A 26,709-nucleotide genomic window follows, 5' to 3' on the forward strand; every position below is an offset into this window, starting at 1 on the left:
CACATACACTAGCCCAGTAGAATTGATAACAAGTTGCAAAATATAACTTGATTGTGGTAGCCTTTCGAATTGCAATTACTTCCCTAAAGTTTTATTGATACTCAACTTGCTGAATAAGATAGTTGGCAAAGTTCTCTCTCCATTATTCAGAATCATTAATGAAACCTCAGACTTGCCCCTCTTAAAGCATTGTTTTCCATTGTATCTGAATTGAAAAGTTGTGATTTGCCTTTGACCTCCAAAGCAGGGTGGCAGTCCTTAGTTTGAAGGGCAAGGGAAATCAGTTTGCTGGTTCAGGTAGAATGGTAAATTGGTTTGCCTAAAAAACAAGGAATCAACAAAGCAGACCATGTAGTAAGGGTAGCTTGTTGGCATAAGGCTCATTCCCCAAACAACAAACCAGATTACATGTGAAATGACCCGTTGGTACTAGCTCACAGTTACCTGCTCATAAATGAAAGTAATAGTTTATCTCATATATGTGTTCTGAACTGAAATGCTTACATTTTGCACATAAGCAATCCTACGTATATAAATGAAGCACAACTAAAATGTCTGTGAAGCTTTCTGAAGTGTATTTTAATGCTGAACGGTAGTGATCCTTTTCCAAAGATTTCATTCTAAAGCTGCTTGACTCTTAATATATTAGTCGTGTGGTGGGCTGTTAAGAATACCCTTTTGAAATTGTGCTATTATTCCTCTGCATCACTGGTTCATAGAATGTAGCAAATGCTACCTACTTTATGTTGTGTTAGGGTAAAATAGATGTTTTAACATACCATTTTATCACTTATGGTGGTTGTGTAGGGTAAAAAAAGAATTTTGGGAGATAGTGTACTCAAGAAATTTTTTTAAAGAATGTTTCCCAAGGACCCAGCTTTTCTTTGGGGAATAATAATGACAGAAATCCCCAAAAAACAAATTAACTTATGGATGTATGTAACAACAGCTGCCCAAATTCTAATTGAACAAAAATGTGGAACAGGTATTGTCCCATCAAGAGAAGAATGACACCTCAAAATACTAGAATATATAAAATTTGTCAGTATGACAAACAGATTAATAAATAAAGATAAGAGACTGAAAGAGGATTGGATATTACATACAGATTATATGGAAAAGTATTATAACAAGAAAATAATCATAACAGGTTGAAAAAACACTCAGCAATATATGTTACAACATGAGATGATGTAAAATAATGAAAATAATTTAGAAGAGTAAGAAAATGCAGTTAAAAGGTCAGATAGGAAACCATGGAAAGAGTGGAAGGGAATTATAAGTGAGGAGATATAGGATTTAAATAACTTGAAAGAATGTAATTATGTTGTTTTATTTTTATTCACTTGTCTTTCCTAACATTTTGTGCATGACTGTAACATAGTATGTGTTCATGCATGACTGTAACATAGTATGTGTTCTTGGTGAGATATAACAGAAAAGCAAATAAGAAATATTTTTTTTAAAAAAATATAGATGTGACAACATTCATTGTATACCTGTAGATGTACATGAAGCAAAAGCTGCTTTTTAAATTGGAACATAAGATTCTGTGTTTATGTTGGAAGACCTTTTATTTTATTTTTTTACTTTGTTTTTTCTTTGTGTTAACATTTCAATACAAATGAATTAATCAAACATCTGTATGCTAGTATAGGCCATGGAAGCTCTGGTTTAGAATGGCATGGCACTATCGTAATCAATAAATTTCTGTAATCCAGCTATATAATGGGTGCATTTAATTGGTAAACGACATACAATTTTGATTCAGGGAAGGAAGCCATGAGACAATCTGTGCATTCATAAGAGTCCAATGGAGTAACACTTAACTATACAACTTTATACTGGCTGTAACTGAGAAGTAAGCATATTTGCTAATTTCTGTTTAAAGAAGCAAATAAAGCACCCTCCCCTTACACATGGAAACCAGTATGTTGGGGTACAGGGTTGCAGACATTAGTTCTCTGTGCGCAACATGTTTTTTTATATGCAGGAGCTTTCATGTTCGTTACTTTCCCACCTACAGTCTGATGCTACAGTCCCTAGAGGTCTGCATGAGTAGATAGCTTTCATAATACTTAAAAGGAAAGGGTAAGGACAATAAACAGCAGATATTAGTAGTCTTTCTGTCTGCCATGCCAATCTATTGTTCACCATAGTTTTGGCAGCCATGGTCAGGTTGTGTTGAATGATTCAAACAGTTCTATACTTGTATTGATGGTCAAATTTTGTTTTGCAGATTTCTTTGCAAATTAGGTAAACATGGGTGCATTTTTGGATAAACCAAAAACTGAGAAGCATAATGCTCATGGGGCAGGAAATGGACTGCGCTATGGCCTCAGCAGTATGCAAGGATGGAGAGTGGAAATGGAAGATGCTCACACAGCTGTTGTAGGAATTCCTCATGGTTTAGAGGACTGGTCCTTTTTTGCTGTTTATGATGGTCATGCAGGATCTCGTGTGGCAAATTACTGCTCAAACCACTTATTAGAACACATCACTAACAATGAAGACTTCAGGGGAGCAGAACAGCCCGGCTCTGCTCTTGAACCTTCAGTGGAAAATGTAAAGAGTGGAATCAGAACTGGCTTTTTGAAAATTGATGAGTACATGCGCAATTTTTCAGACCTCAGAAATGGCATGGACAGGAGTGGCTCAACAGCTGTGGGAGTTATGATTTCACCTGAGCACATTTACTTTATCAACTGTGGAGACTCACGTGCTGTTCTCTATAGGAATGGACAAGTCTGCTTCTCGACACAGGATCACAAGCCTTGCAATCCAAGGGAGAAAGAGCGAATCCAGAATGCAGGAGGGAGTGTCATGATCCAGCGTGTTAATGGCTCGTTAGCAGTTTCTCGTGCTCTGGGGGACTATGACTACAAATGTGTGGATGGCAAAGGTCCTACAGAACAACTTGTTTCTCCGGAACCTGAGGTTTATGAAATTGTAAGAGCAGAAGAAGATGAGTTTATTGTCTTGGCTTGTGATGGAATCTGGGATGTAATGAGCAATGAGGAGCTCTGTGAATTTGTTAAGTCTAGGCTTGAAGTATCGGATGATCTGGAAAAAGTGTGCAATTGGGTAGTGGATACTTGTTTACACAAGGTATGCAACTTACTCTTTCTCTCCAAATAATTGAATAAAGTTTTTATTTTTTTGCAAAATCAGAAAACTTCGTTTAGTAAAATAGCATTGAAAGGATAGTTTCCCAGTAAAGAATAAGTCAGTGCAAATTCATGCAATTGCAAGCTTGTTAGGAGATCACCCAGCTATGGATTTATGATTTTGAAGGAGGATTGATAAAATCCAACTTCAGTAGTGCAGCTTAGTACATTTGAAAATGATTATTTTTGACAGTGTTTCTCAGTATTCAGAAGATGAATGTAGAAGGCTTGGATTGCCAGAATTGAGCAGTTTTATCCTTGAGTATTCTGAAATGTTTTTAAATGAACTTTGATTATCAATATATTAAAAGGAATGTCAATGAATGGTGCAGCATTTCTTTTCTACTAATGGTTGTGCAAATTAAGGTGGAAATAGATATCAAGGAATAAAGTAAAATACATTCTTAACCACAATAGGTCACATGAGAAACATATGTTTAGGAACATATACTTACTTAAACAAAATCTGAGTTAAGAAATGTATGTCAAACCAGTAGTATTTAAGATTTTTAAAAATTTACACTGAATAATCAGGTGGTCTGAAGTTGTGAAAGAGTGAAGCTAAATCTCAAATTTGTACTATTTTTTTCCTCCCAAAATTTAGGGAAGCCGTGATAACATGAGTATTGTTCTAGTTTGCTTTTCAAATGCTCCTAAGGTCTCAGATGATGCAGTGAAAAGAGATGCAGAATTGGATAAGCACTTGGAATCACGGGTGGAAGGTAAGAAATTGCATTCTGAATTAGAAGCTTCCTTTAGTTGGTGATGCACACAAACACACACCCAAGCTCCCAGAAGCAACTAAAGAGCTTTCGTCAAAATTTCACTGGAGTATAGCACTAGTACAGCTAAAGAGAATTTTTGGTCATAAATGTACATCTGAACCACAGGAATCCAGAGAGTAACACAGTGTAATTGCTGGTCTTTTTGTCTGGGCTTGTACAGATAGTTCAGCTCCAAAATTCAGTTTCTTATTTGAAGAATATGCATTATTTTGCAAATCTGCCCACTGGCCAATTATTAGTAGTGCAAGGTGTTAACGTTTTAAAGCATGGTACAATTTCTCCTATCGTGCCAGCAGATGCATTGGGTCTTCTTCTCTTCCCACTTCTGCACCTCCCTCCCCATCTTTTTCAGAGAGTTCTCCAATCCTCAAGCAGATTTTTAGGGTGCACAGGGGGAGGGGGCTGCCAGAAAGAGGGAGGGAAAGTTCCGTTGCTCTTGGACCAACCCATTGGGTGCCACTCACATTGTAAAGTTAGGAATGTTAGCTCATCTTTGAATAAAACATAATCTCTTACTAAGTATAGCAAATTCTTTTACAGAGCAGGCAAAGTGGCTTATATTTTTCAGCTACTCTAGCTATGGGATAATTTGGATTGGTGTATGTGGTTTGATATGCTGAACTGGCAACACCACTGTTCATATTTTGCAAGCTCTCTCTACATAAGAATAGCTGCCTGGAAGGTTAAAATATACTCGAAAGTCCTGGTGCATATTTGGTGTGTGTTTACAAACCTGAGATTTTACTCAGGAACATAATGAGTTGAATAATGAAATATCTGTGTGCCTAAATGTTTTTAAATCAACGTGAAGTTTAATTGGGAGATGAGAAATAGCCAGAAACCTTAGTTTAATGGTATATTTTTGTGGTAGTATATGGTACCAATTTTACTTGAGTACAGGCTGTTTTCAGTATAAATTACTTCAGAGGTAAGCCACTTCCCCCTACCCCACCTCCTTTTGAAGTGTTCCTTATGAAGCTGACATCCTGTTCATATAAGAGGGTGCAAGGAATGAAGTATCTTCAAGGTAGAAGGAGGTTAGGGGCTTGGGTATAAGTCAGGGATGCACCACCTGTGCCCTTTCAGGTGATGCTGTACTGGAACTCCTATCAGCCCCAGTTGATGGTCATGGATCTAGAGAATTTTAGTCCAGCAACATCTGGAAGGTTACAGGCTTCCCACCTCATATAAATGCCAGTGCTAAATGTTCTGAGGGAAGCTGGTATTGCTTTTCAAAGACCTCAGTATCTTTTACTTTCATATATTTTGGGAGAAATGGAAGGATAACATTCAGACCTTGAGAATAGAAACTACTATTTTGCATAATGGACTTTTGAATATTGCAGTTATACATTTTTTGGAAACTTTGAAAGGAATACCGGTGTAAATTTACCATTCTAGTTCCACCTATTCATATTAATTTGATGCTGCTCTACTTTTGCTTCCTGACCCACAAAATCAATAACCAACTTTTCCCCCTCAGTTCTCTTTTGTGAAGTTTTGTGAAGTTTTGTAGGCTCTCCATTTAAACCAGAGTGACTGATAAATGTGACTCATAACTAAGTTTTCTGGAAAGGTTTGAATTGCAATATATTCCTAGGCAAATTAGGCTAATTTGGATATGGTAATTTGCATCAGAGAATTGCCAGTCTGCATTGGAAAACTATTCTGATGTCCTAGAATAGGATACAGTTTAGCATATTTATTTTATTTGTATTTATTTTACTTAGCATATTTATTTTACGTGTATTTTACTTGTAAACAAAGCTTTATAATACCCCATACTATATTTTGCCCCAATACAGCAGAAGTATTTTACCTGAAATATTCGAGGGCAGGAAATTAAAACACACTTAATGTAGTTTAAACATTATATTACATATAATTCCTTATTGGGATACTATAATTGTAAAAATTTAAAGTACAATAACATATACTTCCCCCCTGTTGTTTAAATTTAAGGTGGGGGGGAGTTTATCCAGTGCTCTGCTTGCGGAGTTGCACTTGTGCAGTGGAACTTCCTCTCCTCTCTCCATGCACCCTCTAAATCTGCTCTGGAGGGTCATCCAATCCTCTGGAGCAGATTTTGAGGCGGTGTGGGGAGTTGTAGGGGACAGGAAAGAGTGAAAAGTTCTTTTGCGCAAGTGAAAGTGTGCTGTGCTGGTGGGACAGCAGCATTGGATATGGCCAAAAGCTACTGAAAACCATTTAAACTGAAAACGAAAGAACTAGGCATACTTGCAAGGCATGAGGACCTAAAAAAAATGATAGTTACAATTTTGAAATTGCCAGTCTTGCCTAATATTGTATTTGCAGTAATGAACTTATGAAACATAAAATCTTCCATGGAAATAATGCTCTGAAAAGTTGTCCGCAACACCTCTGATAATGGAGTATGATGTGGAGATGTGTTGACAGCATCTTCAACCAAGTATATGTTTCTGCTCACGTAACCATGTTTAATAACTCAGGTCTGCACACCTTGCTTGTACTCAGTCCCAGAAAGATTAAAACTCTGTGACCAAACAGTGAAAAGTGCACCATGTGAAGCTAAAGTCTGCACCTCTTATAGATTACTGTAAATATGTATGATCTCTTTTTACATAAATTTTCAGTCTTTATTATGAACCGGCATTAAAGTTCCCTCCCCCCAGCTATTAGAGATCTTCACCCTTATTGACCATGAAGGTTTCAGCAGGCATTGCTCTCACTTATTGACCAGGATAGGCTGATGGGATCCCTAGTTAGATGGCTTGGTTCCTGTCTGTATTGATAATGGGGGGAACTGGTTTATGGTACTTGGCTACGCTCCACACTTCATGCTATAAAGCACCTACTGAAGAGGCAGATGCAACATTGAATTCAAAGGGCCACTGTCTTATTTGAACAATCAACAAAATTGTTTGGGTCATCTGTGTATGGGGCTTTCAGGGTTTTTTTCTGTTTGCTTCCTTGATTTAACTATTGCAATGTACTGTTAAAGTATGTATCTTGAAAGCATCGCCCAGTAAGCTTGCAGAATTGACTTTCTTGTCAAACATTTTCTTGGAATCTCTTCATTTAACTCCTAGAAGTTCCCCTGGATACAATACTTGGCATTGTCTGAGCTAATGGTTGGTTGTAAACTGTTTTTTATTAGCTTCTCAAGCTTCCTTGCAGATCCTGACTGGGTACAAAATTAAATGTGTTTGTTGTCCTTAACAGTGTGGTGAAAGAGTTTTGTGAGTTGGAATGGGGTGAATAATGATCAACTGGATGATGAAATATGTCTTCATGACAGTACCTATTCCAAGGGTTAAATGAAATCTTTTATTTAGCATTAATATTGTCTAGGATAGTTCTTAGAACAGTGCATGGATGAGCTTTTTCAAGTACTAAAAAGTACTGTTTTTAATATGTAATGCTGTATTGTTTTTAATACTGATTGGGAGCCGTCCAGAGTGGCTGGGGAAACTCAGCCAGATGGGCGGGGTATAAATAATAAATTATTATTATTATTATTACTACATTCAGATAAGTTACTGTTTAAAAACATTAGTTTTTTTAGGGACACTTGCAGGTAATCAAGCTGTTAATTTATTAAACAGTCTGGTCATAATGCTGTAGAAAATACAACGTAGCATTTGGGTGGAATGGAAAGGAAAATTATTATCTGGATGGGTGTTCCCTAATAAGCCCAAGTTGCTTACCTTTGTGCAGTTCCTGAACTATAGACGTATGTGTTTATACCATTACCAGGGCACCTTGAGTCTTGTCTGAATCAGGAATGGAAATGGCATTGGAAAAATATATAGACTAATTCAGCTGGAAAATTCACAGCCTAAGATTAGGTCAATATGAAATTTAGCTGTCCACTTCCCACTGTGGTCTCCTTCTCTTCAGCTTACAGTCCTGGGAATCTCAGCAGGGGCAGGCTTTGGAAAGGGGGCACAAGGGCTCCAGTGGGGTCCTTGGGCCCTCCCATTTCTCCAAAGCTGGGTAAGTGTTAACTAGGCTTTAGGAAGGAAACTATAGGACCCTCTCAGGACCCCTACACCACCTTCCCGTAGCTGGGCAAGTGCTTACTGGCCGCCCTCTCCACTCTGGGGAAGTGGTTGTGCTGCCCTAAAACCACCTCTGATCTCAGTGCTCAGAAGAAGGGGTCCTACACTGCTGCTTTGCTGCAATAGTGCCAGATACTGTTTAAAATTAACCATAAATGTTTAAAGTTACTTTAAACAGCATTTCCCACTGTTATGGCAAAGCAGCAGTAGTGCAGATGCACTGTGGGTGATCACAGTGTCTTGCTCTGTGAAAGGCCCCTTCAAGATATAGGGAGCTGCCTTATACCAGGTGAGGCCACTGTTCTAGCTCAGTATTGCCTACACAGACTGACTCTCCAGAGTTTCAGACAAGAATCTTTCTTGGCTACATCCAGAAATGCCAGGGATTGAAACTGGATCTTCTACATGCAGAGCAGATGATGTAGCACTGAGCTACAGTCCCACCCCTCCTCAAACTGATATTTGGGGTGGGCATGCCAGAGTGTACTTGAGTTGCTGCCACTTTGACATCAGAAAAGAAAGCATGGCTAGTGAATAGGAGAGTGGACTAGCTAGAAGCATGGTGGAGTTGTCTTGATGGTGGTGGATAGGCTTGTCAGCAGCAGATGTGGGTACACAATCTGTGGTCCCTCCCAATCCAATTCCAATAAATATCTGTTGCTTGTAGACATAAGGCATTGCAAATACAGTAGAATCCTATTAGCACAGACATAAAACATGGATAAATATATTCTCTGTTTAAAATGCAGTCAAAATAATAGACATAACACTTCCTGGGGTTACCCTTAGATTTAGCTTGCTCAAATTAACAAGTCATCTTTACAAACCACTGACATTTGGTTCAGGTTTCTCACTCATGTGGCTCAGTGTGACTCATGATGGGATCAGTTTTGCCCACACAAAGGTTCCACCGTGCAGTATTTTGCCTCAATGTTAAGCACTTTTTGCTGAATATACTAAGTTTACTAAATGTTCAGCATAGTCAGCCACCTACTTGATCTGTCTACTTGGTTTTGGTTCTTGGAGCATATTAATCTGGGTGCTATCTTCAAATTTTTTTCAAAGGGGGTTGGCTAGTTTGTCCTTCTCTGGGTGAGACTTGCAGGCTGGAACTGAAGGTAATTGAGTCCAACATCACTTGGAGGGCCCTATGGCTACCCAAATGTACCTGATTGTCTAGCATAATTTATATTGTTTATCGACCACTGTGTCACAAAGTCGTATATAAGCTTACCTGGTTTTGCACCTTTGCATGTTGTTGAGAAAATAAGATTGTGTGTCTTATCTAGGTCAGTTCACATGCAGAACCATGCCCTGTTTGGTACTATAAGAATGAGGCTTGTGCTGTTGCATTCAGCCTGGAGAACTATGGTTTGTACCTGCCCAGCAATCCCTGCCTTAAATCCTGGTCTGCAGGGGAAGCACAAATAATACATGTTAATTGCTTGATATGTTAGATTAGTAGAAGTGTCCTACCCCCATGTCCAGAAGGTTCCCAAGTCTGACCACGCCCAATATCCATTCATTGAGTGTGGATGTCTACACAGGGGAATCTGGAAGTCTCTAGTCATTGCTCAATGCATAGATGTCAAGGGTAGGGCCACCAACAGAACTTGCACGTAAACGATGTGTGACAGTTTAATGGCTCTTCTGGGGAAACTGGTGGAAAGTATTGTTAAATATAAAATAAAGCATATAGAAGAACAAGTCTTGTTGAAGCAGAGCCAGCATGGCTATTGCAGGGGCAAGTCCTGCCTTAATAATCTATCAGAGTTATTTGAGTGTCTACAAGCACTTGACATAGTGTACTTGGACTTTCAAAAAGCTTCCAGGAAGGTACTTCTAAGTAAATTTAGCAGTCATTGAATAAGAGGAGTGGTCCTCTTGTGGATCAGGATTTGGTTAGGTAGCAGGAAGCTACCTAACTTAGACCTACTTGGACAGCTTCCCAAATGAAGAAATGAAGAAAGTGGAGTCCCCTAAGGGTCAGTATTGGGACTTGTGCTTTTTAACTTGTTCAAAAATGATCTAGAATTAGGTGTGAACAGAGAGGCAGCCAGGTTTGCTGATGATAGTAAAAATTGTTCAGAGACACTAATACAGAAAGATTATGACAGGATTCAAAAGGATTCTCCAGACTGAGTGAATGGGCAGTAAAATGGGGAAGAAAGTTATTTTGTCTATATGAAAGCAAGGGGGAAGTCTGGCAGATTGGAAAATAGTGCATTCAGGCTAGATTATTTTCCATTTGAAAAAAAAGATAGCATCATGGAGAGGATCCCATCCCATGCTGCATCCTATGTTTCCCCTCCTCTAAGTGCTACTGTATGTGGTTGTTCCTAGGCTTACCCCTAGATTGTTCCACTCAAACAGAGGCCATTCTCCTGTTCCTCATAGTAGTTGCTGGAGTGAGACAGGACTCATGGGGTATAATGCTATGTTCTATCTTCACTGTTGGAGGCATCATGCCTCACAGCACCATTTGCTGGGAATTGCAAGTGGAGAGGCTGTCACTGTACTCAGATTCTGCTTGTGGGTATCTCATGGAGATCTGGTTGGCCGCAGAACATAGGATGCCTTTTGGCCTGATCCAGCTGGCACTTCTTTTATTATGGGTAGTTAGGGGTAGGGCAACTGAATAATTTCAGGCCTGTAAGTTCCCAAGAACAACCTCTGCAATGGAATATGTTTACAAATGGCATGCAAAATGAAAATTAGTTGCACAGTGGTATATAGTGACTAGATCTCCACAAAAACCTCCTTGACATTTCAGTGTGGTTCTTTAATCTTGAGAAGAATGAAAATCTTTCACAACAACCTGCCAAACATATTATCTATTTATTCCCAATATAAACTCTGTTATTAGCAGGTACACTGAAGTTAAGATTATTGTGGTATAGAGAAGTTTATGTGAGAGGCTTAGCCAGAATGGTTTGTGTGTAAGGGGAAAATCTGAGAGCTAAGTATAAAGGTAAGTTGAGTTTCATGCATTTTGTCTTATTAGACAAAGAAAGTAATGTAAATCATAATCAGGAATTCAGAGGGAATCTTGCATTTTAATATATCTATCACTTTCTGAATTGGTTCAGTTTCCACCTTTTGTAAAATAAGTATTTTGAACCTGAAAGACATGCATATAGAACTGGCATTAAATAGTTTATAACTAAATTGTACAAAATTCAGTTAATGCAATCATCAGTTTATTACGGCCATAGACCAGCAGTTTCCAATTAATACTAAATTTGGAAGTTCTTTATCTTTAAATATTTGTTTGGTAACTTACATTCTTCGTGAAAGTTGCATCCTCAGAGGAAAGAACTCAAAATATGAAAGTGTAGTTAGAGGAAAAAATAATTGCTACTAAATTTGCAAAACAGTAAAGGCAACTCATGGAAGCTATTGTGCTAGTTTTTCTACTCCTCTGCTTACAGGACACTAGTTTCCTTAAAGAGTGGTGTTGGAAGCTTGGCTTCTCTAGTATACTTACAAGAGGATGGCTGAGCACTTCCCTATTGATTAAAAGTACTCATATTTAAGTTAACCTTACTTCATTTGTGGTAAAGTTGGTTGAATGGCCTGAAGTGAGCAAGTACGCCACTTAACAGCCTGTAGTTCTGTAAACTTCTGCAAGAATCCACACTGACAGCACATTCCCCTACTTAACTCTTCTCCAAAGGTAGTGGTTGTTGGGCCATGCTTCTGAGCTTTATAGGTGCTTTTCCTAACAACCAAGAAACTTAATGGGCTCAAATGTTTGTGGCATTTACATGTCTAAATACATTTGCTACAATCAGTGCTTGCTTGGTCCCACATTGTGGGGATTTGTAGCATTACATTTTATACTACAAAACTTGTTGCAAGAGGGACTTTGTGAAGGGCCCTTTCATGAAGTGCTTGTACTATCGGGAAGCTTGCTAGAGCTTGCCCCCAGTCTAGGGGGATCCATTCCATTGGTGCAAAAAGTAAGGAGATTTTTAGTATCATTTCTGTACTCTGCTTCATAACCGGACCCACGTGCCGCATAACTTCGGAAGTTTAAAAGCCTAGCTTGTTATGTTTTTCAGGAAGAACTACTGTTTGGTAATTGCAATAAAATACGTTACAGTGGTGCCTCGCAAGACGAAATTAATCCATTCCATGAGGCTCTTCGTATAGCGGTTTTTTCGTCTTGCGAAGCAAGCCCATTGACAGCTTAGCGGATTAGCGCTATTAGCGGCTTTTAGCGGATCAGCTGATAAGCGGCTTAGCGGCTTAGGAAAAGGGGGGGGAGGGGAAAAAACCCGCAGGAACTCGCAAGACATTTCGTCTTGCGAAGCAAGCCCATAGGGAAATTCGTTTTGCGAAGCGCCTCCAAAACGGAAAACCCTTTTGTCTAGCGGGTTTTCCGTCTTGCGAGGCGTTCGTCTTGCGGGGCACCACTGTATTTCTTTCAGTGGAATAATTACCTTTGTCTGGCCACTTCTAAGATGCAATATGTTCAAAATGTACCATAGATCATGATGCATCAAACTGATTAAAAGGAGGGGCGGTGTCTTTATTACCACAGACAATTTCATATACAGGATAGCTCATGTATAGTGTTAAGCCGAAATACTCAACATAATAAGTTACCCATATTTTTTCAACCCTATGTGTGCTGCTTTTGATTTTTTTCTCTACAGGAATTGCCCAAGTCATTCAATGTCCTGTACGTTGGATGAACTGTAACAACTTTAAGTGACACATACTTGACAAGAAATGAGAGTTAGAGTATTGAAGGACTTTTATTTCAAGATAGAAGAATATAAAGAAAACAGAAGAGAATTCAGAAGAGCAGACTTATTTTTCCCTTACTTTTTTCTTTCACTTCAGATTTCGCCTAATTCCAATAAATACTCTGGCCATTGACAAATGTCTATTGTTTTCTTAATTAAGTAGCTTGAATTGGAACTGTGGTCCAAGATATGTAGAGATTGTAGTTTTGCATAATTTTTCACAGAACAGGATTGCAGAAAATCCTTTGGGGCAATATGATTTCTTGACTTCATGTAACAAGGGAATGTGTTAGAAAGCTTCATAGAGTAACTTAGATTTTTTTATTTGCGTTGGGTGTTTAAATTAATCTTTCAGGTTTAATCAAGAATTCACATGTTACCAAGTTTTGGTGGGAGGAATGTTTGAGGGATTTTTTTGGAACTTGCACATCACCCTTGAAAACAACAAAACTATTCTTTCCACAGTTTTGTGTACATTTATGTGAATATAGTCAACCTGTTGAAAAGAGATGAGAAGTGTGTCTATGGTGTAAAGATACAGTGAAGAGAAAATAACTACAGCTTAAATGCACTTTTATAAATAGTAGTCAGCAATCATGTGTACTTCCTTTTGTTGTGGAAGAATGTCTAACTCAGTGTTTCCCAACCTTGTGCCTCCAGCTGTTTTTGGACTACAATTCCCATCATCCCTTGCCACTGGTCTTGCTAGTCAGGGATGATGGGAGTTGTAGTTCAAAAATAGCTGGAGGCACAAGGTTGGGAAACACTGGTCTAACTGACCCACTCTTGATTTGCAGCTTTCTTTTGTTTTATTTCCTTATTCTATAAATCAGCACATTAACTGCTATTATTTTATCTTTCTGGATTTTGAACTGGATGTGGATGAAATGTGAAGGCAAATAATAAGAATTATTGCACTAAGACTTCTATAGTTGAGCATAGCTTGATCATGGGAGTCCAAGTAAGCTCTAGAGTAACTACAAGGGTAATGGCTGTATTTTATTGGGGCTCTTTAATATGATGAAGGAACGGTGGGGGGTGGGGGTGGAATGAAGGTGGAGCTAGAGAGAAAAAGCCAGTTGAAAACTGCTTATACAACATTGTCTTCTGTTGAATATATTTCCCACCTAAAGCCACCAGGCGGTTGATTGAACCTTCTGTCAGTTTTCATTGAAGAATAGCATCCTTTAATATATTAGCTCATATTTTTCATTGAGGATAGAAAGGTATTGTTGGAATATAGGTAAGCATCATAGTGGCAGTGATGATAAAAGGAAGTGTAGAGCGGATGAATGGAGCCAGAGAGCTGGATGTCAAAATAAATAAGCAATTCTGAAAGAAGGTTGAAGGAAAAAGGTAGAAGGATGAAATGAAAATGCAGTTCTCTAAATGGTAATGAAAACTGGAAAAATATTACTAGATAAACTAGATAGGCAATCTTGCTTGGGACAGATGAAATTTTAAAACTCCAGACATGGAATCCGTGTGAGAGAAGATCTAGCTGTGAAGCTTCAGAGTGTCTTGTTCTCCATGTTTCTTAGAAGTTGCACTGCTAGTCCAATACGCAATTTCCTATTTAGATTACTGTATAATTTAAAAATATGTCAGGATCATAATAACTGTGCAAATGAGATTTTACACACAAGAGTTTCCATAGCAAATAGAACACCTTGGAGAAGTGTTTGTATGTGCCTGTGTGTACATCTGCCATTATTTGGGAGAGACCATGACTGCATTGCAGCCATGTACAAAATACTATAAAGTTGAATTCTCTAGATAGGGAATGAGAAGCCCAACAATGTCTACTTGAGATCACTTTAGCTGTGTAGTCAGGCATTTCTAAGTTGGAGAATTATGCTGACCTTGGTAATTTTTTTCTCCCTCTAATATGAGCAGTAAAACAGGAATATTCCTATTGATTCTGTTCTCCAACCTAATCAGTGTTGGATTGTGCACTATTACCTCAATTTTCTAAGTGGGCATGAACACAAAACTATTGCCTTCCGTATACTAGGTGCTCAGCATCTCTTCTCCACACCCACACCCTCCACCCACACACCCACACCCTTAGTGGTCATTTTGTAAAGCTTGCTTTCTAGGGCATGTGTGAAACTAGTGCCCAAAAGTAAGGAATATACACATACCATCCCACAGTATAGGCTGATGAATTGAAGTTTTGCTGTAATCTCTTTGGTTTGGAACACAGCCAACCTTTCAGACTGATACTAAAATAACAAGTTGTCCACCCCTTTTTTAAATATATGGAAAACAATTGCTACATGTTGCGAAACACTTTATTGAGTGTATTATTTTGCTACACTTTCATGCAGGTAACATTTTTATATAGTTCTTGATGTGCACGTGTATTTGTACCAGGTCTGAGATATTTGCATTGAGTATCACGTGTAGGGTTTTCTGTGTCTCCTCTTGGTTGTAATAATTTGAGCATTTTCTTTTAACTAGAAATTATGGAGAAGTCGGGCGAAGAAGGAATGCCGGATCTTGCTCATGTAATGCGCATTTTGTCTGCAGAGAATATTCCAAACTTACCACCAGGAGGTGGTCTAGCTGGCAAGTAAGTGCAGAATGTCAATAAAACTCTTAATTATGGCTTTGAAACGGTGTATACAGGCTTACATCTTATATTGCTAAATTGTTCAGCCTGTCTTCTACATGCTATTCATTTCATAAAAGTGTAATTCAATCATCACTCCCACACATCTGAATGGAGGAAAGCTGGGCTGGGCTTGTTGACACATGCATGTATTTTAATCTTCTTTTGTGACTGATTTAAATGTATGGCATGGGCATATAGTTATTGCTGCATCTTTTTTTAACTACTTGCAGAAGCCAACAGTTTCAGTTATATTTTTATCCCGCCCTTTCTTCAAGACATGGCAGAGATGCATTTTAGCTTAACGCTCTGTGTGGTAGGTAGGCATGAGGGGGAAGAGTGTGCCCAAGACCACACTGTAAACCTAAGAGCCACTTCGGCAAAAGTGCTTTGGAGCTGTCTTTCAGAATGGCAGGTGGGGATGGCAAATTGTTGAATGTCTTCCATGTAGCCAGTGTTTTGCACATTTACACAACAGCTCATGAAACAGTGCCATTGGCAGAATTTCTGGCCGCCAATTGGGAAGCCTATAAGCAGAGCAATAGATTCCCACTGTTTAGCCATCTTGACTAATAGAGCAGCTTGTTTACTTTTGTATGTGAAAACCTGCTCAAAACATAACTTAGAATTTTACCTTTGTCTAGGCGAAATATTATTGAAGCTGTTTATAACAGGCTGAACCCACACAGAGAGAATGATGGGGTAAGTTCTGCATTTGATTGCTAGCATTTATTGATGCAAGTAAATTATAATATTTCAGTGGGGGGTGTTATAACTGTGTTTGCAAGTGCATTGTTCCATGCCACCATAAAATACATTGAATTTAAAGGGTTAATGGATCCTCCTGGGATATCTTGTTCTGAAGAAGCAAACTGCTGCTATTGCTCTATACCAGAATGCAGGGTCACCAATATAAGCATTTCTTTAATACTATATGCTTACAGTAAATAGGTGAGAGACGGACATAAATGTGTGACACCTAATGTTGAGACTTCTTCATTTGTTAGACCTTTATCAAATATGCAACTGGTCATCCTGTTAGGTACAATTTAATTTGTTGTGCCAACTTGCCTAGTAGAAAGGCAATAGGGTGATCAAGTGGATACATTTATTTATTTTAAATTCCTAAACCACCCTTAAACTAGTAGATTCCAAGATAGTGTATAACAACAGCAACAACAACAACAACAACAACAACAACAACAACAACAACAACAACAACAACTCATTTGTTCAAGCAATTAAAAAACACACAAATAGGAACTATTAAGTAGAGGGCATAAAATAAATGTAAAATGTATAAACAAATATGTGGCTGGGGAAACCCAGCCAGATGGGCAGGGGATAAATAATAAAATTATTATTATATATCACCCTGTTACTGAGAGATTGTAGTGTCAGCACCAATCATACCTCCTTGGGGGAAGGTGTTCCAAAATTGAGGTGCCACCACAATAAAGGCTCTCTGCCTTCTATGCACACAGTAAGAGAGGGGCTATTTATGATTAAGCGATATGAAACACTGGTTTCTGTGGGAATAGTACAGTGAGATAATTTAGGTAAGACCTGATGCTATGGTTTGAATACTTAATTAGTTTTCTCCCAGTAATCCAACTGTTTTCTATGAAAGCCAGTTGGACTCTCTTGTTTTCTACTTAGAATTGGCAAACTAGGAATCTTAATTTCACTACTAGTATACAGGTTTCAAAATACTTTCCCAGGCTTTCTTAGCATATCTAGATTTCCCTGCCAGAGATATGCTTGGCAAGGTGTATAGGCTTGCAAGGAATCACAAGTTTCTTATTTCCTGACTCCACCTACATTTAATAACACTGTGCTATTTCAGTAAGCTAACTTTACTATGTGATGTAAAATAGCTTAAGCTTTGAGCCATGAGTATTCAGAACTCCCAGCAGAGTAATCTAGGCCCCAAAGAGTGAATTTGGTATGCTGTGTTCTGTTTTAGTTTTGGCATAGGTGTTGTGCTTAGTTAGCTAAACTTTCATATGGAAATGTGAATTGTAAATGCCTGTAATAACTGCAGAGAAGAATACAGAATAACCTAGATGATGCATAGTAAAAGGTGTGTTTCTCAAAAACTGGCTTGTAGAAATGTGCCAACGTGAACAGCTTAATTAAAATGTGCTAAAAGTACACAATCTCTAGTTTGTTGAAATAAGCATTTTTAACATAAATTTTTAATAAATTCACTTGGAAGAAAGTCCCATAAATTTCAATTGAATTAGATTTTCTGTTCTCAGCCTTGGTCTTGAAGTGCTGTTGGTGAGGTTTTCCCATTTTTCTTTCCTTCAGATATTAAAAAGTGTGCTATCAGATTGATCCACATGAATACATTATTGTGCACTAATAATGTAGTCATTGACATTTCCCCTTCAGGGATAGAGTAGATTAGAACTTCTGTTTTTTGCACTCTCATAATAGCATAGGAGGTGTGTTTGCTGTGTTTCCCAAAGCAAATGAAACTGATTTATACGGAGTCACACCATTGTTCCCATCTAGCTCACCATTGTCTACCAGGGTTGCAGTTGTGGGAAAGTCTCAGCAGAATCTGGAGATGGTGCTAATTGAACTTACCGGTAGTTCCTTTTGCAGTCAAAGAATGTGCTTTTTCAGAGTTATGAAGGAAGAACAGTAGTTTCTCCCACTAATGTAGACTGTTCTGCACAGAGTTATGGGCCCACTCAGCTGCTTCTAACTCTTTTAGGAACCTTAATTGAGCTTTTCAGTGTTATGCTGAATTGCCATATTTGGTGGCTCAGAATAGGGCCATGCTGAATGTAGAATAAGTGAGATAGAAACTGGGAAAGAGTGCAAGGCTTCCATTATTTTTTTAAAAAACCCACATAATTTTATTAATCCATATTTTCAAGATAGCCTACAAAAGAGAACCATAAAACAAATATAAAACAGATCGAAAACATCAGAAACAAAAGCAATTATCATAACAACAATAAAAATACAAGAAGCAGTAGATTTAAAATCCAAGGTTTCCAATTTCTGATAAAGGCTTAAAAATCTCACCTGCCCTGTGGGTTTTTACAGGCCTAGTATGTATTTTCTTTGCTTAATTCTGTGAAATAATGGGTGGAGGCTTCCTTATGTTGCAATTAATGCAATGTTAACAGATGCCCCACTTCATTACTGAAAGTTTATTTATGTGGCTGAATTGGCCCACAACACTCAGAAATATCCGGCATTTATATCCATAATATAGAAAACATGGCAAAATCAGAAATAGTATCAATTCACGTTAATATATGTGCACTCTGTGAATACTACTTCACTGTAAAAAAAAGGGAAAGAAATCTGTCAAGGCCAGTTCTCAAACTACTTACAATACATTTGACATATCTGGTTATCTGTCCTCATGGTATCCATATCTGAGAAAATCTGTTTTCCTTCCTGGAAACAGATTTTTCATAGGTTTGCTTTTTTGTGTTCTAATTTTTTCTCCTAATTTCATATGAATATTGGGTAATTTGCTGAATTTAGTTTTGTGTTAGACTTTACCAGTAGAAAACTGGGAGCACTTTGGATGCAAAATTAATGCATAATAGTTCTTCATGTCATCCAAGTCCGGAGCAGGTTAGGGTTGTATCTAGTGTTAGTCAAACTCAGAGTAGGCCCATTGCAATTAATGGAAAGTGATGAACTTGGTAGAGTCATTGGAATTAAAGGATGTCTGAGTAAAACTTAGTTGGCTACAACCCTCAGTCTCGAGGTATTTGGGACTCATGATTCATGTGAGGAGGTGGTATCAATGGCTGACATTTTATATTTTCCTAGTTGGGTAGCAAGGGATGCGGGTGGCGCTGTGGGTTAAACCACAGAGCCTAGGACTTGAATCCCCGCGACGGGGTGAGCTCCCGTGGCTCGGTCCCTGCTCCTGCCAACCTAGCAGTTCGAAAGCACGCCAGTGCAAGTAGATAAATAGGTACCGCTGTGGCGGGAAGGTAAATGGCGTTTCTGTGCACTGCTCTGGTTTGCCAGAAGCGGCTTAGTCATGCTGGCCACATGACCCGGAAGCTGTACGCCGGCCACGACTGGATCTAATGGTCAGGGGTCCCTTTACCTTTACCTAATTGGGTAGCTACAGTTTCTGAAAGAACCATCAAAGGAATAGTTGTTAGAATGTTCAGACTGGTCTTTCCGAGCCCTCCCTGTAGATGGGACCATTGCATGCTGAGCATGTGCTTTATGACTCAGCTAAGGTCCCTCCCCTATAATTTTGGCTTGTTCTGGGCACAACCAGCAGAAACCTCATCAAAAGGAATGAAGGTAGTACACTGAGGTTTCCTGAAACAGAACAGTATAATCAGCTTCTTGTGTTCCAAGGTGCAGTAGCCTTCCTGTGATGATCCTACACCTTTTGAGTTGCATGTGGTCATGATGAGAATGTGAGTTTGAGGTGCAAATGGGAGATGGGGCACAGCAAGAAGGATAAATGGGCGAAGCTCTGATGGTAAAAGTGCTTGGCTGGCAGAAAAGAGCTTCCGTAGATGGACATCTGGGAGGTTAGCTGTTGGTAGAGGAAGGTTCTGTACTTGATAGTGTCACACACCCCTTTTTTGTTTTCAGAATTGGTTGCCACTGTGTCCGCACAATAATGGTAGTTCTGTGCTTAAAGACATAGCACTGCTGCTATAGCCTCTCAATTGTTCCTAATCAGTTTGTGTAGTGTGTTTGGCTTAGCTAAGGTATGAGGATACCTTAGCTAAGTATAAGGATCAGCCAATGAAAAGGCCTAAGAAAAAGCCTCTGAATTAGGTACCATTTCTTTGGAATGGGCCAATTTGCAATACCAGTGATTTTGAATTGGGCATGATTCCTTGTTGATAAAGCCAGAGGGTTTACTACTAAGCCCTTATGACATATGTGACTGGGGAAGGACACTTTGCCTGCTTTGAGAGGCGTATTTTGCTACTTTCGGCTATAACAGGGGCCTCCAACCTTCTTGAGCCAGTGGGCACATTTGTAAACTATAGAAACTATTGTGGGCAGCACACACTCATCGCAACCCCCTCCCCACTTCCCCCCTCCTAGCAATCAGGCTTTAAGTAGAAAGATTCCCCCCTTGGGGCAATTTTTGAGGTCACAACTGTGGAGAGAAGGGTTAGTTGTCTGCCTCCCAGTTACTCCTCCCCCATTGCAGTTAAGCTTGGAAAAAACATTTCATTTGTTCCTGTAGGAGGCTTGTTTAAAGCTTAATTGTGTTTGTGAAGGGGTGTCACAGCTAGGGAGAGGAGAGTTAAGCATTCCTTCCCTAGCTGTGCCACCCTCCAAACGCCCCCCATGCAAAAGCTTTGCTTGAAAGAAGTATTCTGTTGTCTGCAATAGAAAGCAGCCTTTAAGCCCTATAAGCACTGTAATCAGTGTGGGGATGCCAGCAGGTGCCAGTGAGAGTCTTGGTGAGCACATCTGTGCCCACGGGTGTTATGTTGACAATCCCAGAGCTGTATGTCTCATCAAAGATCCTTTATATTACTAGGCACAGGTAATCAAACATAATGAGCATTAAGAGCCATGCTGGATCCAGGCCAGAGGATGGTAGTAGCCCTTTCCTGCAGTTGTTGCCTAGCAACTAATATTTAAAATAAAGGCTTCCCCAGATACTGGAGGCATCATATAGCCATCACGATTAGTAGCCGCCGATGGTTCTCAACTCCCTCTTAAAAGGACCTAAGTTTAAGGTTGCCAACAAATCCAGTGGCAGTGAATTGAAAAAACTGGGTAAAGTACCACTTTTTGCCAGCCCTGAATCTAGTTTTAGTGTTCTAAGAATACTAAATCTTAAAGTCATAACATTCAGCAGACTTAAAATTAAAGTTTCTTTTGGTTCTTGAACTCCAGGGATATACTTTGAAGAATTTGTAAATTAAAACGAAGTTCTTTTCACAATGCCATGATGCATTTCTCGATAGATTTGTACTTTTGCGGAGAGTTAGCTTGTACTTCACTCTGAAAGAAGTGTTACAGTCTTCCCATGAGTGAACCCAATTGGCAATAAGTTTTCCATTGGCAACTTCATGTGACTTACTCAATTACACCTAAAGTATCTCTTTCATAAACAAGATAAGTAGGAACTCATTTTACTTAAGCTGTTCACAATTTTTTATTTTGTTTTTGCTGTGTTTCAAAGCACCAGTGGTATATAATTTACATTTAAAGGTCGAAATTTATATATGCTATCCAGCCATCTGCAACTGTCTTGAGTGAACAAAATGCCCATGAAATGGCAGAATAGGAAGGTCTGGTTCCACATTGCTTTTTCACAATTAATAAACTTCCTTTAACCATAAGCATTTAGGACACTTAACTTCTATAAGTGTTCTCCCCAAGGCTCATTAAGACTGGCTGAAAGTTTACTTCTAGACCATAGAACTCTAGAGATTCTTCATAGCTTGTCTAATGTATTAATAAATTGAGAAATATCCTAGTTTAACCACTGATTCTGGGGTCTTGAATCTTAAATAAGGACCCTGGCGAAGCCGCAGAAGGTGGAACACAGGGAAAGTTGGTGGAAGCTCTCAGACAAGTGAGAATTACTCATAGGGGGAACTACCGCCACCTTCTGGAGGACGTGCTGATTAGTTACAGGCTAGCTAGAATGCAGGGAGAAGAAGGCTTTGATGAATCGGCTACAGCCTCTACTTCAGATTCCTCTGATGGATCCAGTGACCAAGAGACAGACACCAAAGCAGAAAGTGAGCAGAGTGCTCAAGAAGATTCTGAGATGGGCGATGAACAGGGTGCTAAAAAGTTGTAATACCTTCATTTTTTTCACACAGTTGATGGTTTAGCGATTATAATGTCTTGGTCTCTTGCTATTTGTTACATCTTAGACAGTTAGCTTTCCTCTTAAATTTATTTGTACATGCTAAATGCATAAAAGGTATTCTTCTCTCTGTGTGTTTTGTGTGTTGGAGAGTTCTTCCCGAGAACTGCTGCTGGCGTAGGCATTGTTACTGCTTGTCCTCTGCATGCATGGCAGGAAGCAGAGCAGCAAAATTCTTGTACAGTGGTCAAGAGGTTTCTGCGGATTTTAGTCTCATGGCATTGGGCTGGAATTTGATAGTCTAAGAAGAATGTCATATTGTAAATGCATTCAAGTGAAAGCTATAACTTCTGTGGTTTTCATTAAATTGGTAGAGCCTAAAATTGTCACCTTAATCCAGCATTTACAGTGTGTTGATTATAACTCACTTTCTTTTACTTATTACGGTGATGTAGATATTGCATGTTTGTATTGTGAATAGTTCTTGTCATGTCAAAGGCATATTAGCCCTTTAAGTTTTAAGGCATGTTAAGTTAGTCATTATATTAAAATATACGGTGTTATGTCAGGCTGTAATTTGGACTATATCATCTGTACCTGATTTTCTGAAATTGTATTCAGGATGCACTTATAGCACCTATGTATCCAATGGATAAAATGTATTGACCATTAGTGTTTAGTACATGAGTTATTATTGTCTACGACCAAATAAAATATGTGTGGAATAATCTGAATGCATATTGACTTTATTTAAGCAGTTTGGGGTAGTTCAAGTTGCCATCAAACAGAGCAGAATGTGTAATATCTAATTTGTTAACATATGAGAGTGATCTTTATTCGTATTAAGTTTTAACTCGCTGAACAAATTTTATTTCAGAAGTGATACTCCTGGGCCAATAATATTTGCTACTTTTATTATGTTTTCTGCCATTGGATAACTGACTTGTTTACACATTGGAATGTAAAAATGATAGTGTTAACACGTACAAAAATTTGTATTGGGTTATGGGTTCTTTGGGTTAGGACCATTGCTGTGCTCGCTCACCTTTATAGAAAGGCTTGCTTTCAGGTGTTGCTATCATACTTCCAAAAAATTATACTGACTGTCTAGCAGATGCCTATGCTAATTTGCTTGGTCAAGTTTCAAATGGTTCGTATTCCTGGCAGTTTCTTCTTTTATTGCCATTATGTTCCTGGGTTAGCGGAGGAGGGAGAGTGATTGAACCACCTGAGGGCATGATGGTCTGGTAAGACTGTGGAACCAGAAGTCCCAGCTCCTGCTTTTATGTTTATTCCTTGTTGCAATTCAGGACAATGCGGATTTTTAGGCCAGTAGAACACTAACAGTTTCCTTCTTCTTTTCCTGTAGGGTGCTGGCGATCTAGAAGATCCGTGGTAGCCTTACAGATCTGCTAAAAATGCTTTTGAATCTGAAAAATGGGGGAAAAACTTTTAATCAGTTTTCTTCAATACAAAGGAAAAATTCTGGTGGATTTCCAACATTTTGTGAAATGGGCAGAAAGAAATTATTAGGATTTCCCATCATTTGTTCATATTTGTGTTTTCTGATATTGCCACTCTTAGCATTGCCTGTACTACAGTATTTTTACCAGCCTTGGGCGCATTGGTTACATCTTTATGGAGCCTGAGCCCTAAAAACCAAGGAAGGAATAATGCTGGGAGCACATCACTAAATGTACATAAAGTACCATGGGATTGTAGTTGTACTCTGAAGACACACTATGTTTTAACAAAACTTACAATAAATGCACAATTGAGTGCAAATAATTGTAATGAGACACTTACTTACTTCACCTTACCAAGATGGAAGGCTTTTGCAGCTCTGGGCTTGGAAAGTCATTTCAGTTGGGCAATATGCTATAGGATGTGTATTTTTATTTTATTTTAAATTTTCCAGTTTTACCTGTATTACCAGACTGTTAGGTTTTTCCCTACAGTGTCCAAATTGTGATATGTTGCCTACTGCTTGCTTAAGATAAAGTGTATTTGGCAATAATATAAGAAGATTTTAGGCATCTAAAACCAATAAGAATTTTGCGCATGTGTATAACACATCCATAAACTCTTGCTAGAATAAATATTTTTAAACCAAACAACTTAATTTATGGTTAGTTGTAATTTGCTTTGACATCTCACTCATTGCTGCAGGTTTTTTTTAATGCTGAATATTTGCCTTTATTATAATGTAAATTGTGATTTTGTTCTAAATGTGGTTTTCTATAGTTCCCCCCCCCCTTTGATTTCTTATCAGCTGTTAAAAGAGGTCGAGTAATATGGGTATAATTTTTAATTGTTTGCATTATTTACAAAGTTCAAATTATCACTTTGAGATTACTATAAATACAGCTAAAATTATCTATTTTAAATCTAAGAAAATATTAGAGATATTTTCATGGGTTCAGTGACCTTTCATTTTATAAGCAATGGGCATGGTACAGAGTGGCCGTCATGTAAGGTACTTGAAGATTCTTAGTTTAATTCTATTTTTGCAATAACCTTATTTTTTTTTCTTAATTCTTTTTGAGTTGTGCATGTATTGAGTCCAGTTAATGCTGAAAGTGGAGAAGAGTAAAGTATTTATCTAAAAAATAAATAAATAAAAGCTATTGGGGAGGGGAAACATTGAATGTATCCATTTGTACATGATTTACATGCTGTGGATGCCTTGTAAACATTTTCCTATTTGTTTAAAACTGTGTTTCAACGAGGATGTAGTTGCCCTTGTGTGTAGTTTAAGCTAACGACAGTCATCAACTGGTTTTGTGTGAAATTCATGGTATTTTTCTGTAGCTTCCCCCTCATACACACACTCGAGTGTAGATCCATGTACACTCTTGTAACCTGGTGCCTATAGCCAGTTTTCCCGATCATTTGGTTCTTCGTGTATCTGATTTTGGGGGGGAGGGGGGGCGGTTGGGAGGGGCTAGAGGATTATTGCCACAATATATTTTATTTATTCATTAGATTTTAGCCTTGTAAGTTAAAGTGTTCTAAATGATGATGTTAACAGGTATTTGTCCCTACTGGGTTTTTTTTTTGGGTTGTTTAAAAGCTAGGGAATGAAGAATGCAAAATGGTTTACTGTTCAGACTGTCTGCTCTGGTCCAATCCTGTACTGATAGTACCTTCCCAGTATGATATTGTGATGTTTCATACAATACAGTGAACATAACCAACTTGTTATCTTCAATAAAGGATTGCTAAAACAGTGAGAAGCGCAGTTTTGTGGGAAAGGAATTAGTGACGAAACAATTACTTGCTTCTGTGATTGTAAATACTGGGTTTTTTGTGTATGATCAGCATGCTGTTGACCTATAAGAGCATAAGAACTCTGGCTTTTGCTGTGATATTTGGTTCCAAAGAACAGTTGCATATCAATACTGCAGAAGTCTGTATAAGCACCTAGTTCTTGAGAATCATCGCTGCTTGAAATTTGGTCCAGGAGGTTAGAAATGAATTGAACTGCAAGTGAAACAAGCTGAGGTGATAGTGCTTGATAACATGTTGGTGGAAGTCAGCCTGTGCTATTTGCAAAAATATTACTGAACATTATGCAAAATGTTTGGTGTTACTCAAGCAAAGTGTAAGTTTTACTTTCAGACGGTCGTAACTTTAGGAAGAATGATTTCCCAAGGTACAGGAAGGGAAAAGAAATCTGAATTATTGCCATTATGTGCAGTGTGTGATCCTTTGCATAGGAAATGCTATTGACAGGTGTTCTGCTAACTGAGCTGGATCCATTTACATCAACATGTAAGGCAGAAGGCAAGTGCCTATTTGTGTGGTCTAAGCTATTTTGATGGATGCTAAAGCCAGCCTGTTCTTAAACCTTAGCGGAAGGATGCTACACAGACAGTTGATCCTCACTCTTTTTCATAGCTTTTACTGTTATATGTCCATACCTGAGAATATGCCTTTTTGTTCACTCCACAGTAAACACTAAAGGTTTAATATAATCACATTCTTCTGAACCTCGAAAATGTTCACTTGTGTATTGTTGATATTTATATCTAATAGACTTAAAAGGATGTTGCTAGGATTGGTCTGTTCACCAAGATAACCATGCCAAATATAAACTAAAATTCACTGTCAAAATCTTGTAGGCCAAGTTTGGGGAAAAGTCAAGAAACATGTTTTACAGCCTAAATTGTTTTACCTGTACAAATTGTTTGGTGGGCTGTCAGTTTAAAACATGAGGATAAATCCTAATGCATTTTATAATGGATAATTGTTTCCTTGAAGCACCATATCATAGCCCCAGTTAAGTTATAGCTTAGTTGCTCCGCCACTCTCTTTTCTTTTTCCAATAAGATGATGTAAAGGGGGTTGCATCAAAACACCTGAATATTTCTTAGTCATTGTTCCATATTGAAGAGTAAAGCTGGGTTTTTCCGCACAACTAATTTGCATCCAGAGAGCAGCTTTCTGCCAACCACACTATGGATATGTTTGCTTCATTGGCAGGCCATCAGTTCCGCTGAAACATGATCTTAAGCTAAGTCTTGGTTTATGTCCAAATCAATCCTTTT

General features: G+C 38.4%; 1 protein-coding gene across 5 annotated transcripts in view; it reads left to right on the top strand.

Moving 5' to 3' along the window:
- PPM1B (protein phosphatase, Mg2+/Mn2+ dependent 1B) overlaps nucleotides 1-25,395 on the top strand; it is a 48,457-nt gene extending 23,062 nt beyond the window's left edge. For 3 of the 5 annotated variants that reach the window (XM_081854843.1, XM_081854841.1, XM_081854842.1), the window contains 5 exons: nucleotides 2,240-3,108; nucleotides 3,772-3,889; nucleotides 15,213-15,324; nucleotides 16,008-16,065; nucleotides 21,860-22,887. In XM_081854843.1, coding sequence (XP_081710969.1) covers nucleotides 2,263-3,108; nucleotides 3,772-3,889; nucleotides 15,213-15,324; nucleotides 16,008-16,065; nucleotides 21,860-22,150 — 1,425 coding nt within the window. In that variant the 5' untranslated portion in view covers nucleotides 2,240-2,262 and the 3' untranslated portion in view covers nucleotides 22,151-22,887. Of the gene's footprint in view, nucleotides 1-2,239; nucleotides 3,109-3,771; nucleotides 3,890-12,656; nucleotides 12,887-15,212; nucleotides 15,325-16,007; nucleotides 16,066-21,859; nucleotides 22,888-23,528 lie in introns of those variants that run through there. The other 2 variants (XM_081854844.1, XM_081854845.1) reach the window with 2 other exon arrangements.
- Nucleotides 25,396-26,709: the final 1,314 nt, after the last annotated feature.

Source organism: Podarcis erhardii (genome assembly GCF_964252035.2).
Source record: "Podarcis erhardii genome assembly, chromosome: 3".
In the NCBI taxonomy this organism is placed as follows: Eukaryota; Metazoa; Chordata; class Lepidosauria; order Squamata; family Lacertidae; genus Podarcis; species Podarcis erhardii.